At 43.8% G+C, this 15,733-nt stretch overlaps 1 protein-coding gene across 1 annotated transcript in view; it reads left to right on the top strand.

The window, feature by feature from the left end:
- The window catches only part of LOC135544369 (zinc finger SWIM domain-containing protein 6-like), a 49,233-nt gene that overhangs the window by 17,636 nt on the left and 15,864 nt on the right, over positions 1-15,733 (top strand). The window contains exons 2-3 of the mRNA XM_064971925.1: positions 14,831-15,187; positions 15,553-15,701. Coding sequence (XP_064827997.1) covers positions 14,831-15,187; positions 15,553-15,701 — 506 coding nt within the window. The remainder of the gene's footprint in view (positions 1-14,830; positions 15,188-15,552; positions 15,702-15,733) is intronic.

Here is a 15,733-nt window from a genome sequence, read left to right as displayed (position 1 = left end):
AACTAGCCATGTGAGACATGCATGCTCAGTTACAAGCCTGCAAGAGTTAGCGACAGGCAGACGACGTGCAATATCCACCGTCATAGTACTGATGAAGCTTGGCCTGGAATGTGAAGCTAACTGAAGCAGGCTAGCTTTATAAAAGCCTGAGTAGATCTAGCTTGCTTCGTAGGATGTGTACATCATGCTAGCCTACATAAACAGGAAATAGGCTCCTGCCTTATGAGCAGTTCTGGCTGGTACAAGACTTGATTCCAGAGAAGCAGGGTTGAAACCAGATTTGTTGCTTTCTGTAATTGTCACTCAGCTGTATGGTAAATCATGCTTTATGGGCTCAGCTCTGCCTGTCTCTTCACCATAACCAATATAGACAGCAGTCTCCCAAACCCCCGCCCGACCCTACACACAGCCTGGGCACACACTAACACAGAGAGAGAATAAAACATGTGACATATGATTGATGGGGGGGGGGGGTCAGAATCACACACACACACACACACACACACACACACGCTCTCTGAAAAATAAAACGTGACATATGATTGGCGTTGGGGGAGGTAGGGAAACACAATGGGCAGGAGAAGTGGGCCTTCTCGCGTCCCGAGGCAAGCCAGACCAGTTTGATGGTTGCCCAGGGGGGAGTGCCTTTTGTCCCCCCATCCCTGTCTGTCAGACTGGAGGAGCTGGAGGATGCTGTGATGAGGCCGAGCCAGGCCTCTGGTGCGTCACATAACAGTGGGAGACGTGAACCACGTCAGACACCTGTCAGTGTTTCTCTGTGTGTTTGACAGACGACTGTAAGTCTAGTCTAGGGCAGGGGGACACATCAGACAGTACTGACACGAGAAAGTTGAGAGAGACACATAGCTGTAGCATGCTGTGGGGCACTCGCACACATGCAATCACATGCACTGTGACACTCGCACACAAATACTACTACCCTTTGTGTAAAATAGGCCGAGACAACCCATTTGAGAATCAGCAGTGAGGTGACAGAGGATGGTTCCAGTACAGCAACATTGATAATTAGGCCAACCACGGCTTGGTTCTCAATACAATCTTTGCTGTTGTGGTCGTTTTTTGGAGAACTTTCAAAGTTTCCTTTGGAGCCCCACTTTTCTTTGAGCTGTTTAAACCAGGCGCTGACAGCGCTGTTGATGAAAGTGAATCAAACCTGTTGGGGACTTCAAAGTCTTCTCTGCTTTGCCATTTATTAACTAGAACAGAACAACTTCACATACCATATATGGATTCTTCAAAATGCCTGCCTCTGGGGGAAACAGAAGGATGATGAAGAAGAAAACAGCCAAACAGCAAGGGGGGGGGGGGGTGGAGAGGAGAGGCAAATGGTTATACCTAAAAGCGTTGTAACTGAAACTGACTGCTTTTCAAGAGCGTTTCCAATCAAAACAAATCTGTGATGCATGCAGAGTGTTTGATCAGATATATTTGTGGAGGAGAAATTGTTTTGGCTGAAGATTGATGTGAAGAAGATGCCTTTGTGTGTGTGTGTGTGTGCACGCTAGTGTGTTTCTGCATTTTATTGGCCTGTAGCAGTAATTTAGCTATCTAACCAATATGATGAACTCAGCTCAAGTCAGCTGTTTGGTTCTGCTCCCATAACCACATTAGTCCAGAGACTCCTCTCACCTGTCCTCTCTTCCCACTCTGGCTGTCTGTCCAGAACAGCACGGCATTTAGACAAAATATCATTGACCTAATTCAAGGATGGATGCCGTGTTGATCAGCAGAGGGGTCTCTGAACCCCCATTATCATTGCGACGGTCATTGGTTGTACCCCCCCCATTCACCACCCAAACCACGCCCTGCTTAACCAGTGGACCATCTCAAATTGAGCTAATGACGATCTCCGACCACAGGCACGTAACAAAAGATGAAACATTGCATTAATATGATTAGTCAGAGTTAGCATTTTTACAGATGATGTTGTAATAGGCCTGATTCAAGCAGTTAATAACAGCCTTGAATACTGTGTCTACAAATGGAATAGAATTCACATTTGAATAGAATAGATACCAGTTAGGTGTGTGAATCATTGGTATTTAGTTTACTTTGGATCCCTATTAGCTACTGCACATGCATCAGTTACTCTTCCTGGGTTCTACATAAAACATACAAATACATGACAAAGTACAGAACAGTAATAGACAAGGACATTTAAAATAATTTTTGTACCTTTTTTTACGTATAAAATAAAATATAAAATGCGTATATTGGAAAGAAATCAAGAGACAACAAAAATACTGTTTACACACTATTCATACAGTATAGACACCTGAGTTGCCTAACCCATTCACAGGATTGGCTAACTCTTGAGGCTCCTAGGGTTTCCACTGAGCTAGGTAAATTTACCATTTAGTTTTTAATGCACCGTATTGCTGGAACAAAATTCAAAATACATTTCATCTTGATGTTCTGGTGCTGTTAGGGCAATTTAAAGTATTGATTGGGGACCTGTGTGTGCGTGCGTGATGCATTCGGGAAGTATTCAGATCCCTTGACTTTTCCCACATTTTTGTTACGTTATAGCCTTATTCTAAAATGGATTAAATAGTTTTTTTCCCCTCCATCCATCGACGCACAATACCCCATAATGAAAAAGCAAAAACAGGTTTATTTTTTATTTTTTTTATTTTTGCAAATTTATGCAAATAAAAAAAACCGGAAATGTCACATTTACATAAGTATTCAGACCCTTTACTCATTTACTTCTTCTTTGGTATGATGCTGCAAGCTTGGTACACCTGTATTTGGGGAATTTTTCCCATTCCTCTCTGCAGATCCTCTCAGGTTGGATGGGGAGCGTCGCTGCTCAGCTATTTTCAGGTCTCTCCAGAGATGTTCAATAGAGGTCGACCGACTAGTTAGAGGTCGGCCGACTATGATTTTTCAACACCAATACAGATTTATTGGAGGACCAAAAAAGCCGATACCGATTTTTAATCGGACAATTTTGATTTATTTATTTGTAATAATGACAATTACAACAATACTGAATGAACACTTATTTTAACTTAATATAATACATCAATAAAATCAATTTAGCCTCAAGTAAATAATGAAACATGTTCAATTTGGTTTAAATAATGCAAAAACAAAGTGTTGGAGAAGGTAAAAGTGCAAAATGTGCCATGTTAAAAAGCTAACGTTTAAGTTCCTTGCTCAGAACATGAGAACATATGAAAGCTGGTGGTTCCTTTTAACATGAGTCTTCAATATTCCCAGGTAAGAAGTTTTAGGTTGTAGTTATTATAGGAATTATAGGACTATTTCCCTCTATACCATTTGTATTTCATTAACCTTTGACTATTGGATGTTCTTACAGGCACTTTAGTATTGCCAGTGTAACAGTATAGCTTCCGTCCCTCTCCTTGCTCGAACCAGCAACACAATGACAACAGCCACCATCGAATCAGTGTTACCCATGCAGAGCAAGGGGAACAACTACTAGAATGCTCAGAAGGAGTGACATTTTGAAACGCTATTAGCGCACTAACTATTTAGCCATTTCACTTCGGTCACACCAGCCTCGGGAGTTGATAGGCTTGAAGTCATAAACAGCGCAATGCTTGACGCACAACGAAGAGCTGCTTGCAAAACGCACGAAAGTGCTGTTTGAATTCATGTTTTACGCGCCTGTTTCTGCCTAACACCGCTCAGTCAGATACTTGTATGCTCAGTCAGATGATATGCAACGCAGGACACGCTAGATAATATCTAGTAATATCATCAACCATGTGTAGTTAACTAGTGATTATGATTGATTGTTTTTTTATAAGATAAGTTTAATGTTAGCTAGCAACTTACCTTGGCTTACTGCATTTGCGTAACAGGCAGTCTCCTTGTGGAGTGCAATGAGAGAGAGTCAGGTCATTATTGCGTTGGACTAGTTAACTGTCAGGTTGCAAGATTGAATCCCCCGAGCTGACACCATAATTTGCAAATAAATTAATTTAAAAGTCCTACAATGTGATTTTCTGGATTGTTTTTCTAATTTTGTCTGTCATAGTTGAAGTGTACCTATGATGAAAATTAAGTGGGAAAACTTGCACAATTGGTGGCTGACTAAATACTTTTTTGCCCCACTGTATAATACATCAATAAAATCAATTTAGTGTTGGAGAAAGTAAAAGTGTAATATTTGCCATGTAAAAAAGCTAACATTTAAGTTCCTTGCTCAGAACATGAGAACATATGAAAGCTGGTTCCTTTAAACATGAGTCTTCAATATTCCCAGGTAAGAAGTTTTAGATTGTAGTTATTATAGGACTATTTCTCTCTGCATCATTTGTATTTCATATACCTTTGACAATTGGAAGTTCTTATAGCCACTATAGTATTGCCAGCCTAATCTTGGGAGTTGATAGGCTTGAAGTTATATAAACAGTGCAATACTTGAAACACAGCGAAGAGCTGCTGGCAAATGCAGGAACGTGCTGTTCGAATGAATGCTTACGAGCCTGCTGCTGCCTACCACGCTCAGTCAGACTGCTCTATAAAATATCCAATCATATACTTAATTATAATATAATAACACACAGAAATTTGAGCCTTATGTCATTAATATGGTCAAATCCGGAAACTATCATTTCGAAAACAAAACGTTTATTCTTTCAGTGAAATACGGAACCGTTCCGTATTTTATCTAACGGGTGGCATCCCTAAGTCTAAATATTCCTGTTACATTGCACAACCTTCAATGTTATGTCATAATTATGTACAATTCTGGCAAATTAATTATGGTATTTGTTAGGAAGAAATGGTCTTCACACAGTTCGCAACATGCCAGGTGGCCCAAACTGCCGCACATACCCTGCTCTGCTTGCACAGAACGCAAGAGATGTGACACAATTTCCATAGTTAAAAGAAATTCATAGCAGGCAATATAACTAAATATGCAGGTTTAAAAATATATACTTGTGCATTGATTTTAAAGAAAGGCATTGATATTTATGGTTAGGTACACATTGGGTGCAACGAAAGTGCTTTTTTCGTGAATGTGCTTGTTAAATCATCAACCGTTTGGTGAAGTAGGCTGTGATTTGATGATAAATTAACAGGCACTGCATCGATTATATGCAACACAGGACAAGCTAGATAAACTAGTAATATCATCAACCATGTGTAGTTAACTAGTGATTATGTTAAGATTGATTGCTTTTTTTCTAAGTTTAATGCTAGCTAGCAACTTACCTTGGCTCCTTGCAGCACTTGTGTAACAGGTAGTCAACCTGCCACAGTCTCCTCGTGGAGTGCAATGTAATCGGCCATAATCGATGTCCAAAAATGCCGATTACCGATTGTTACGGAAACTTGAAATCAGCCCTAATTAATCGGCCATTCCGATTAATCGGTCAACCTTTGGTGTACACACACACTACCATTCAAAAGTTTTGAGTCACTTAGAAATGTCCTTGTTTTTGAAAGTAACATTTTATGTCCTTTTTAAAATAACATCAGATTGATCAGAAATACAGTTTAGGCATTGTTGTAAATGACTTGTAGCTGGAAACACGCAACTTTCTTCTGAAACTCTGTCTATTCTTGTTCTGAGAAATGAAGGCTATTCCAACTCTGTGTTGACGGTGCATGTCAGAGCAGAAGCTATACCATGAAGTCCAAGGAACTGTCTGTAGATCTCTGAGATAACTGTGATGAGTCATATATCTGGGGAAGGGTAAAACAGTGGTCTCCATAAATAAAATATGGAACTACCCAGACTTTGCCTAGAGCTGGCCGTCAGATCAAACTGAGCAACTGGGTAAGAAGGACTTTGGTCAGGGAGGTGACCATGAACTCAATGACCAATTTGACAGAACGACAGAGTTCCGTGGCTGAGATGGAAGAACCTTCCAGTAGGACAACAGTCTCGACAGCACTTCACCAATCTGGGCTTTATGGTAGAGTGGCCAGATGGAAGCAACTCCTGAGAAGAAGGCACATGACAGCACGCCTGGAGTTTCCAAAAGGCATGTGAAAGACTCTTGAGAGCATAAGGCAAAAGATTATGTGGTCTGATGAGACACAAATGGAACTCTTTTGGCCGGAATGCAAAGCGCTATGTTTGGAGAACCAGGCACAGCTCATCACCCGTCTAACACCATCCATAGCGTGAAGCATGTGTTGTGGCTGCCTACCTGGTGATGTCAGATACCACTCACTGTGTGTGGGGGTCACTTACACACAGTTACATAGGTCTGCTAGCCATGCTGAACACACACACACAACAGACAGCGTTGTCATGGCACCTCGCATGTCAACAAAGCTGTGGGGGGATATTCCTTTCTGTCTTGTAGCGGGCAATTCTTCTCAATCATCTGTCAGTAAAGGGTAGCTATTTACAAGTAATGAGAGCCATTTCAGGGAAATAGGATTCTGAAAGGGTTTTGATAATATCAGCTGTCTGCGTTTTTTAGCTGGAGAGACCGAAACCAAAAGTGGCTGCAGACCCATTCAGAGTGCTCGGTTCCCTATTCTCGTAACCGCTCTTAGGCAAGTTGTTGACGCGTTCAATAGGCCCACTCTTTGGCTTCTCCATGTGTGTGTTTGTTTGAGGAAAGAAAAGTGCCCCTGCATATAATGTCGGATGCTTACAGCGTTAAGAGACAATGTTAGCTATGCATTTTATAGCCTATCCATTTAGGGAATATCCTTAACCTCAACGTCAATATTTACAGGAATTGCCTACAGGCAGGAGAATCGACCACCTCTTAAGAACAGTATTATCTCCTCTCTCGCTCTCTCATCCTCTTCATCTCTCTATTCCCTCTCTCCTCCTCAGTATCTGTCGATAGCAGCACTGGGCTGGTGAGATGTTTGACTTTTTCCTTTTCTTTGTTTTGATATTTGTGTGTGACGGCTGAGGCTTTGACACAGACTCAGCGGAGGGCTGAGAGATGCTAGATGACGTGTGTCAAGTGATATTAAACGTGAGAGCCCTCCATTCCTCCCCTCTCGTTCCTGGCTTTGTCCACTGTGGTTAGTGTGAAGAATGACACGTCTCGTCTCTGTTTGGGGGTAAAAAAAAATGGCATGTCTGATGTATTACCCCTCCAATCGTGCTGGGCAGCATGACCCGGGCTCACTCTGTCCTACATAGACAAAGGCAGCTTCAGGAAGGACAAAGTCAAGCTCAAATAACACCCTATCCCCAACATATTCCCTATATAGTGGTGTTGGTCGAAAGTAGTGCACTTTATATGGAATTTGGTGCCAATTGATAGACAAGGCCCAGTGTATGTCTATGTGAAGTAGCCTAAGTGCAAAGGTAAGACGGCGTAGTGATATGTGTCTTGTACCATATGTGCAGTAACATGCTTTTGCGATTTCATATTGGAGCTAATCAGGGCCTGCGGCAGTGAGGAACTATTAGGACACGTTAGCTAATCTAATTGCTAATGAATTCGTCTGTAAGCTGTTGTGGTTCCGTTCACTCTCTGCAGCCTTTGTCCTTTCAATGAGGAATTTAATAATAATTATAATATAATAGTTTGGTGGGTGTAAATATGTGTCCTGATTCACACATGTACAAGTGTGTATTATACACATGTGTGAAACAGCCATTATCAATTAGGGTTAAAGGGATAGTTCACCCAAATTACAAAATGACACATTGGTTTCCATACCCTGTAATCAGTTTATGGACAAGCTATGACTGCAATCCATGCTTTGGTTTAGTTTCCCTGGCACTGTTTCCACATGGTAATGTTTTAGCATTTGTGGCACAAATCTCATTCAAGTCATTGGACCGATTTATTTATTTCATATCCAAATAATCGGAAAGTATCTAAAATGGATTGTAAAGCTGAACAAAAGTCACTCATAGATGTTTTGAACAAATCTAATATATATGACTTGATGGGATTTGTGCCATGAATGCTATCATGTGGAAACCGTGCAAGGGAAACTACACCAAGGCATGGATTGCTGTCATACTTTGGCCATAGACTACTTCTAGGGTAATGAAATAATGTCATTTTGTAATTTGAGTGAACTATCCCTTTAAGTACCTTGCTCAAAGGCACATCGACAGATTTTTTTTTCCACCTTGTCGGCTCAGGGATTCGAGCTAGCGACCTAGGCTACCTGCCTACGGGCTACACACCCCTCAACGGCTACCTGCCTATGGGCTACCTGTCTATGGGCTACTACTTGAAACCAGGCCATTCACGAATGGATAGTAAATGTAGACTATATCCTAAATGACACTGTTGCAAAAAAGATTTGAGTAGTGTAGAAGTGTGAGAGCTAGGCTTATTGATCTGGGCTCTCAGGATAGTAGGCAGTACACTGTGAATGCAAAATGCCAAACAATGAAATATTGGCTTATGGGGGTTAGCTCTTCCAAGCTGTCGTTTTCCTAGGTGTTTAATTTTTCTCTCTGTGTGATGGGACCAGGGAGGTGTGTGTGTTTGTTCCACAGCACCCCCACTACTTCTCTCACCCATACATTCAGGATTGCTAGTTGTTAAATTGGCATGTATGGGTGTGTAGGCTTTTAGTCATCGTTATCTTGGACTGTGGGCAGCGTGTGTGTGTTCATTTTGGCTGTGTATGTTTGTGGTTAGGGTGGGGGCTGAGGTGTTAGTAAATCTGGATGTCAATAGTTGAGGGTAAACGACCCAAGTGACTCCAGGAAGGAAGGGGTTAAGTCCGAGCCGGCAGGGCTGCGTTACGCTAACAGCAGCTGGCTGAAGCAGAAAGGCGAAGTGCTGCGCTCAGAGGAACCCAGACGGCGAAACCTTTCTCTCCCTCGCTACAGCTGAGCGCTCCCAATGCTTCCCACCCATGTGTGTGTTTTTGTTCTGCGTTTGTGTGTGCGCGTGCGCCGTGCTGGAATGCAGCTTCCCCTCTGGGTGTGTGTGTCTGGTGTGTGACGTCAGCACACACACAGCAGGTCAGTTTAAGGTCACTACAATCGTCACGCCGTTGATCTACATCCGTGGGTTGTGGGATTTTTAGTGTGTGTCGTGAACACCATTCGGTAACACGATATCCTCGCCAGTCCCACTCCCATAGCAACGTTTACATTTCATTTTCATTTTGTGAAAGCAAAGAGTTGCCTTCCCTTGCTAGTAGTAGCTAGCTGGCAGGCTGGCTTTAGCCTGGCTAAAAAATATATTAAGCTAGCTAGCCTTTCCAGCTTCCTACATCTCCATGTGAAATATTCCGATTTATAATGAAAAAAAATACTTGTATTACAACACTCCAAATCTTGTGTCTGTGTAGAGCTTGTAGTACGCTTTAGGGCTAGGCATCACTGAGGGAGGGAGGAGTCTCATATTCGAGAGAGGAACAAGGAAAGAGGATGGGTGTGTTTGTGGGAGTAGGAGTAGGATATATACTTTAGGAGTCAGGAGTGTCTTGGGTGACTTTCCAAGTGGAATGTTTTTAAAGTGTGTTTTTTTCCAGCGTGGATTTGTACCATTCTCATGACTTTATGGCCATTGTGGCTTTTTTAATGTAGGTCTAGCCTCATTTGCCCTCTGCCAGTCTGTAATCCCCTTCCTAATGTAGAGGCTTGTCCTTACAAACACACTCTGCCTTAAAGAGCTGACATTGGCTTTTCAATGGATCCCTAGTACATTAATCTTCACACACACTCACACCAACCCGTTACATTCATCTTCAGCCAAGAGACCGTTGAGGGACTTTCTCTTGGTAATTACGCATGCTCATTTCCATGCATATATAATTTCTCTCCCATTTTAATGAACTCCACACATGGTTGGGGGATGTATAGACCAAAGCCTTGTTTGAGGCATGTGGTTTCATACATAGGCTAGCCAAAGCCCTGCTGTCCAGATAGTTCAGTTGAATGTCCCACGGATATTCAAGACAGCCATCCTCTTGCCAAGCTACAGAATCACTCAACAGACCAGTAAACTGTCTGTGCCTGAAAGTCCAATTCAATCAAATTAGACTCCATTTTGTAAGGGATAGTTTGGAAATGATTCCTGACGCATCGTGTGACAACTAAGCGGCGGCTTCACCCGAGGAGACCAGAGTAGACTGTCATTTCAGCAGCCGTAGGATGACACCTCCAATCATACAAAGACGTGAACACACACACACACACACTCCATCCCGGTGATTAATATGCAGATTTACAGTAACATTTGCATGTCGAAGTAATGGAATTGAAATTCACGGAATGTTTGAATGTTTTTATATATATATATATATATTTTATACACTTAGCTGTGTGTGTCTGTGTTTGTCAGCACCTGTGGAGTACAAGTCCTTTGCTCTGTTAGAGGGGTCATGGCACAAACAGGGCCGCCCTTGGTGCTCAGCTGTGTTATTCCAGCCTGTCCCTAACCTAGAGCGCACACAGTTTAACACCACTAAAGCAGCGTCCCTTGCTTAATGCATTGATCTGTGTTTATGATCTCTGTACGGGGTCTTCCTTATAGGACCACACACACTCTTCTCTCTCTAACACACACATGGGAATACACATAAACACCTCTTATGCCCCCTCCCTCTCCCAGTAAGACTGCACACATGTGAGGTGTACACCCTGAAACCTCTGATTCTTTATTTTCTTCTTATATGAACATATAAACTAAGCCATTTGAGGTCATTTCAGATGGATGACATCACTCACTTTTCGAAGGGTTCCTAGTTCCACCCAGAACTCTCAAGTGTCCATCCCAAATGGCACCCTGTTCCCTATATAGTGCACTACCTTTGACCAGGACCCATACGGATATGCATCCCAACTCTGGTTCTACAGTATATCTTCTTTCAGGACCGGTGAAATTCCAGACTAGCAACATGCTCTTCAGGTACCATAGGATCCCTCTGGCTACCATAGGATCCCTCTGGCTACCATAGGATCCCTCTGGCTACCATAGGATCCCCTTCTGTTGAGTTCTTCTGCTAAGCTCAAATTGGGGTAATTTGATTAGATCTCAAAGCTAAAGTGGCGAATGAGCCTTACTTCTCTTCTCTCTATCCTCTTCTCTATAACCCCCCCCCCCACACACACACACACACACACACACACACACAGGACTGTGTCATATTATATCTAAGTGACAGTTACTCATAAACCAATTCAGCAAATACATTTCATGAACCACCCACCGCTGTGGCTGAATTGTCTGCATTGACTTGGAAATATATGTATGATGCTCAGTCAAATTTACCCCAGTGGTTTTAAACTGAAAGCTTTTGTGCTTAGGCAAGCAGCCTCTCAGCCTCAACTAGGTCTTTTAATGTGGGAATGCTCAAATCCTATATAAAGCCTACATTCTTCCTCCTGTGGGTCGGAGTGGGTTAATTCTGGAGGGGCTTTGGCCTCTCCTTCTCCCTGAAATAAGATCAGGGTTTTGGTATTTTGAGGGCCCCATGTCGTTGAATGAGAGGAAGGAGGGCTTGAAGCTGGTCGAGAGAGCTTGCTGGCTTATCACCACTCATACGGTTTCAAAATCCAGAGAGAGAGAGGGAGAGAGAGAGTATCTAGGCTAGTGCTTTGATGTGGGGCCCCAAGTGTATGGGTGGTCCGGAGGCCCTGTGGGTTTACACATACACTCACTCTCTACTGCTTGCATACACTCCTCCCGCTTTCACTCTTCACTCACTCGCTCTCTCACACACACACACACACACACACACACACACACACACACACACACACACACACTCAGGGTGTGCTTGAAGCCAAGTGTGATTTCACCAGACCGGTCATGAGGGGTTTCTAGGGCAACCTCACAGAGGCCTTGTTCTAAAAATGTCCGCCACGGTTCCTTTGAAAGTCCGCCCTGGCCTTTCCAACACACAGCAACAGCCCTAAGCTGCACTATGCAGCTGCAGGTGACGGGAACACACAGTCTAATAGCTAGCACATGAGATACTGAAGGCCTCATACCAACCAGCAGTCGGGGGAAGAAGAGGGAGAGAAAGGTGTGTGTGTGTTTTTTGTGCGTTTTCATGTTTTGCATGTGTGTAAGAGATGGAGAGAGCCCACAATAAAGAGCCTTGGCAGCAGTCTTAAAATGTGATCGGCTTTGGTGTTTTTGTGTATTGGAATCTATCTGGACTCTGCTTTTCAGAGTTTGCCATAGGTTTAACGTTTCCATTTGATTCCTTTTATCACTATCCGTCATTGTATGGTGTATGTTTCTGTTCTGCTAAAACAATAAGTGACAGGTAGATGTTAGTTTTTCTACAGGCGTGTATCAGAGCTGCCCGAGTTGTCTTTATGAACCGCACGTGTTTCTGATGTCCTTGTTATTGCGCTCTTTGGACTGGGACTTGCTTGTGAAAGGTTGGAGAGCACACGCTGAACCGGTTTCTGAGACGCGCGCGCGCGCACACACACACTGTTTTTAAGAGTAGCATTATTGCTCTGAGACGCGGCTTAGGCCCGAATCCTTCCATCCAAAGGCCGTGGGGATCAAACAAACAGCATGGAGTCTCACCGGTTCAAATCGAATCCAATTTTATTTGTCACATACACATGGTTAGCAGATGTTAATGCGAGTGTAACGAAATGCTTGTGCTTCTAGTTCTGACAATGCAGTAATAACCAACGAGTAATCTAACCTAACAATTTCACAACTACCTTATACACACAAGTGCAAAGGAATGAAGAATATGTACATAAAAATATATGAATGAATGATGGTACAGAACTGCATAGGCAAGATGCAGTAGATGGTATCGAGTACAGTATATACATGTGATGAGAAATGTACGGTATGTAAACATATAAAAGTGGCATTGTTTAAAGTGGCTAGTGATACATGTATTACATCAAGATGGCAAGATGCAGTAGATGGTATAGAGTACAGTATATACATATGAGATGTGTAATGTAGGGTATGTAAACATTATATGAAGTGTCATTGTTTAAAGTGGCTAGTGATACATTTGTCATACATTTTTACATTATTAAAGTGGCTGGAGTTGAGTCAGTATGTTGGCAGCAGCCACTCAATGTTAGTTGTGGCTGTTTAGCAGTCTGATGGCCTTGAGATAGAAGCTGTTTTTCAGTCTCTCAGTCCCTGCTTTGATGCACCTGTACTGACCTCGCCTTCTGGATGATAGCGGGGTGAACGGGCAGTGGCTCGGGTGGTTGTTGTCCTTGACTATCTTTATGGCCTTCCTGTGACATTGGGTGGTGTAGGTGTCCTGGGGGGCAGGTAGTTTGCCACCCGGTGATGCGTTGTGCAGACCTCACTACCCTCTGGAGAGCCTTACGGTTGTGGGCGGAGCAGTTGTCGTACCAGGCGGTGATACAGCCCGACAGGATGCTCTCGATTGTGCATCTGTAAAAGTTTGAGTGCTTTTGGTGACCAGCTGAATTTCTTCAGCCTCCTGAGGTTGAAGAGGCGCTGCTGCACCTTCTTCACGATGCTGTCTGTGTGGGTGGACCAATTCAGCTTGTCTGTGATGTGTATGCCGAGGAACATAAAACTTACTACCCTCTCCACTACTGTCCCATCGATGTGGATAGGAGGGTGCTCCCTCTGCTGTTTCCTGAAGTCCACGATCATCTCCTTTTGTTGACGTTGAGTGTGAGGTTATTTTCCTGACACCACACTCTGAGGGCCCTCACCTCCTCCATGTAGGCCGTCTCATCGTTGTTGGTAATCAAGCCTACCACTGTAGTGTCGTCTGCGAACTTGATGATTGAGTTGGAGGCGTGCGTGGCCATACAGTCGTGGGTGAACAGGGAGTACAGGAGAGGGCTCAGAACACACCCTTGTGGGGCCCCAGTGTTGAGGATCAGCAGGGTTGTTAGATGTCTACCTCTACCTGCTCCCCCATTTTTGCCGTTCATTCTTCATAAAGGGTTTATTTTAGCATAGGGGTAGGCTTCGGGTTGCGACCACTTTCGTTGCGATCTCATCTTGTATGGGATGCCGTATTCAAGCCTCCCTCTGGTAATGCACGGCCCCATGTTGAGTAGCGGCAGCAGCTTTGATATCCCTGTTATTACACTGCTGATATCACAGCAAGCCTCATCCCTTTTGATAAGCGTATTTATGCATGTATGTCTCCACTTGGCCCCAATATGTTTTTATCTCACTCGCGCTCTCTATGAAGCACATAAATTAAATCATACCACTCTTGTCCCCCTGGCCCCTCCCCAATATTAATAAATGCATGATCTCACGCTGGCAGCGTCTCTTTCATATGCTCATCAGTGTGTGTTTTAATACCAGCGCTAGCAGCCCTGCCCTCCTCATGCATATTCATAGTGGAATAATGCCCCCCCCCCCCCGCCTCTGGAAAGCAGCGCTCGGGAGGAGATCAAACACTATTCAAATGAGCGGGCTCCATTATTGATACACACACATACTTTGCATCTCTCTCTCTCTATCTGTGCTGCTATCGTTGTTGACCCGACCTTCCACAGGACATCTATCTGTACTCAATGTGGCCATGCTTTTATGTTCGGAGAATATGGAATATCTTTGCACCCCTTTTCATAAGGTTTAGGAAGGTTTACGTGATCCTTACCCATGACATGCCTTTTATTGAGAGGACATGGCTTAGTCATTTTTAATTCAATAAAATGTCAATTGCTTGATTTAGTTAACATCTCCCTGATGTTTTTGTGTTGTTTTCGACAGGTTTGGGCTTCTGTGTCCTAAGTCCTGCATGACGTCCCAATCATAATGGGCTTGAAGTTCATAGCCCTGTCTTTTTTTCCCCCTCTATATATCCTCCTCTTTTATATCCTATCGCTCACGCCCCTTTCTTTCACCTCTCCTCTTTTTGTTTTATAGTGGATGCACTATAAAGGCTTGTTGAAACGCATTGTTTTTTCTTCTTCTCTCTTCCTCCTTCCCAGGGTTCCATCTGAGTGGTACGGTAACAGACCCGGCCACGTCCTCTCAGCCTGAGATGGTCTGCAGCGTGAGCGTCAGCTTCGACCGCTGTAAGATCACCGCGGTGACCTGTAGCTGCGGCAACAAGGACATATTCTACTGCGCCCACGTGGTAGCGCTGGCCCTGTACCGCGTGCGGAAGCCCGAGCAGGTCAAACTGCACCTGCCCATCTCAGAGACGCTGTTCCAGATGAGCAGAGATCAGCTGCAGAAGTTTGTCCAGTACCTGATATCAGTGCATCATACAGAGGTGTTGCCCACCGCACAGAAACTGGCAGATGAGATCCTGTCAACCAACTCTGAGATCAACCAGGTCCACGGTGAGTGTGTAGGCCCCACTGAGGACATTGACTCGGGGCTAAAGGTAAAGGCTGGGCAGATCAGTGCTGCTCATTAGTCTGATCCTGCCTGTAAACTAAAGCTCTGTCCACCTCTAAACAACACTAAAGACCTGGCCTTTATTTACCTTAGAGATACGGTTAGGTTAAAGGGTGAAAGGTTTCGACAGCTCCACAAGTTACCTTAAATTAGATTAGAGTTCTTTATAAAACAAATCAAATGTAGAATGTCTCATTGTGTGTTAGTGTGCCTGCATGTGTAGGGGCCTCGGATCCCAGGGGCCTGTGTGGATGACGAGAAATGTGTGTGTAACTAAACCTCTCTCTCTCTGTCTCTGTGTGTGTAGGGGCCCCGGACCCCACTGCAGGGGCCAGTGTGGATGATGAGAACTGTTGGCACTTAGATGAGGAGCAGGTCCAGGAGCAGGTGAAACTCTTCCTGTCACAGGGAGGATACCATGGCTCTGGGAAACAACTAAACCTCCTGTTTAGCAAGGTAACACACCACACACACATGCCCATCAGACA

The sequence above is a fragment of the Oncorhynchus masou genome, chromosome 1 (assembly GCF_036934945.1).
Source record: "Oncorhynchus masou masou isolate Uvic2021 chromosome 1, UVic_Omas_1.1, whole genome shotgun sequence".
NCBI lineage: Eukaryota > Metazoa > Chordata > Actinopteri > Salmoniformes > Salmonidae > Oncorhynchus > Oncorhynchus masou.
This window is presented reverse-complemented; position numbering and strand designations above follow the sequence as displayed.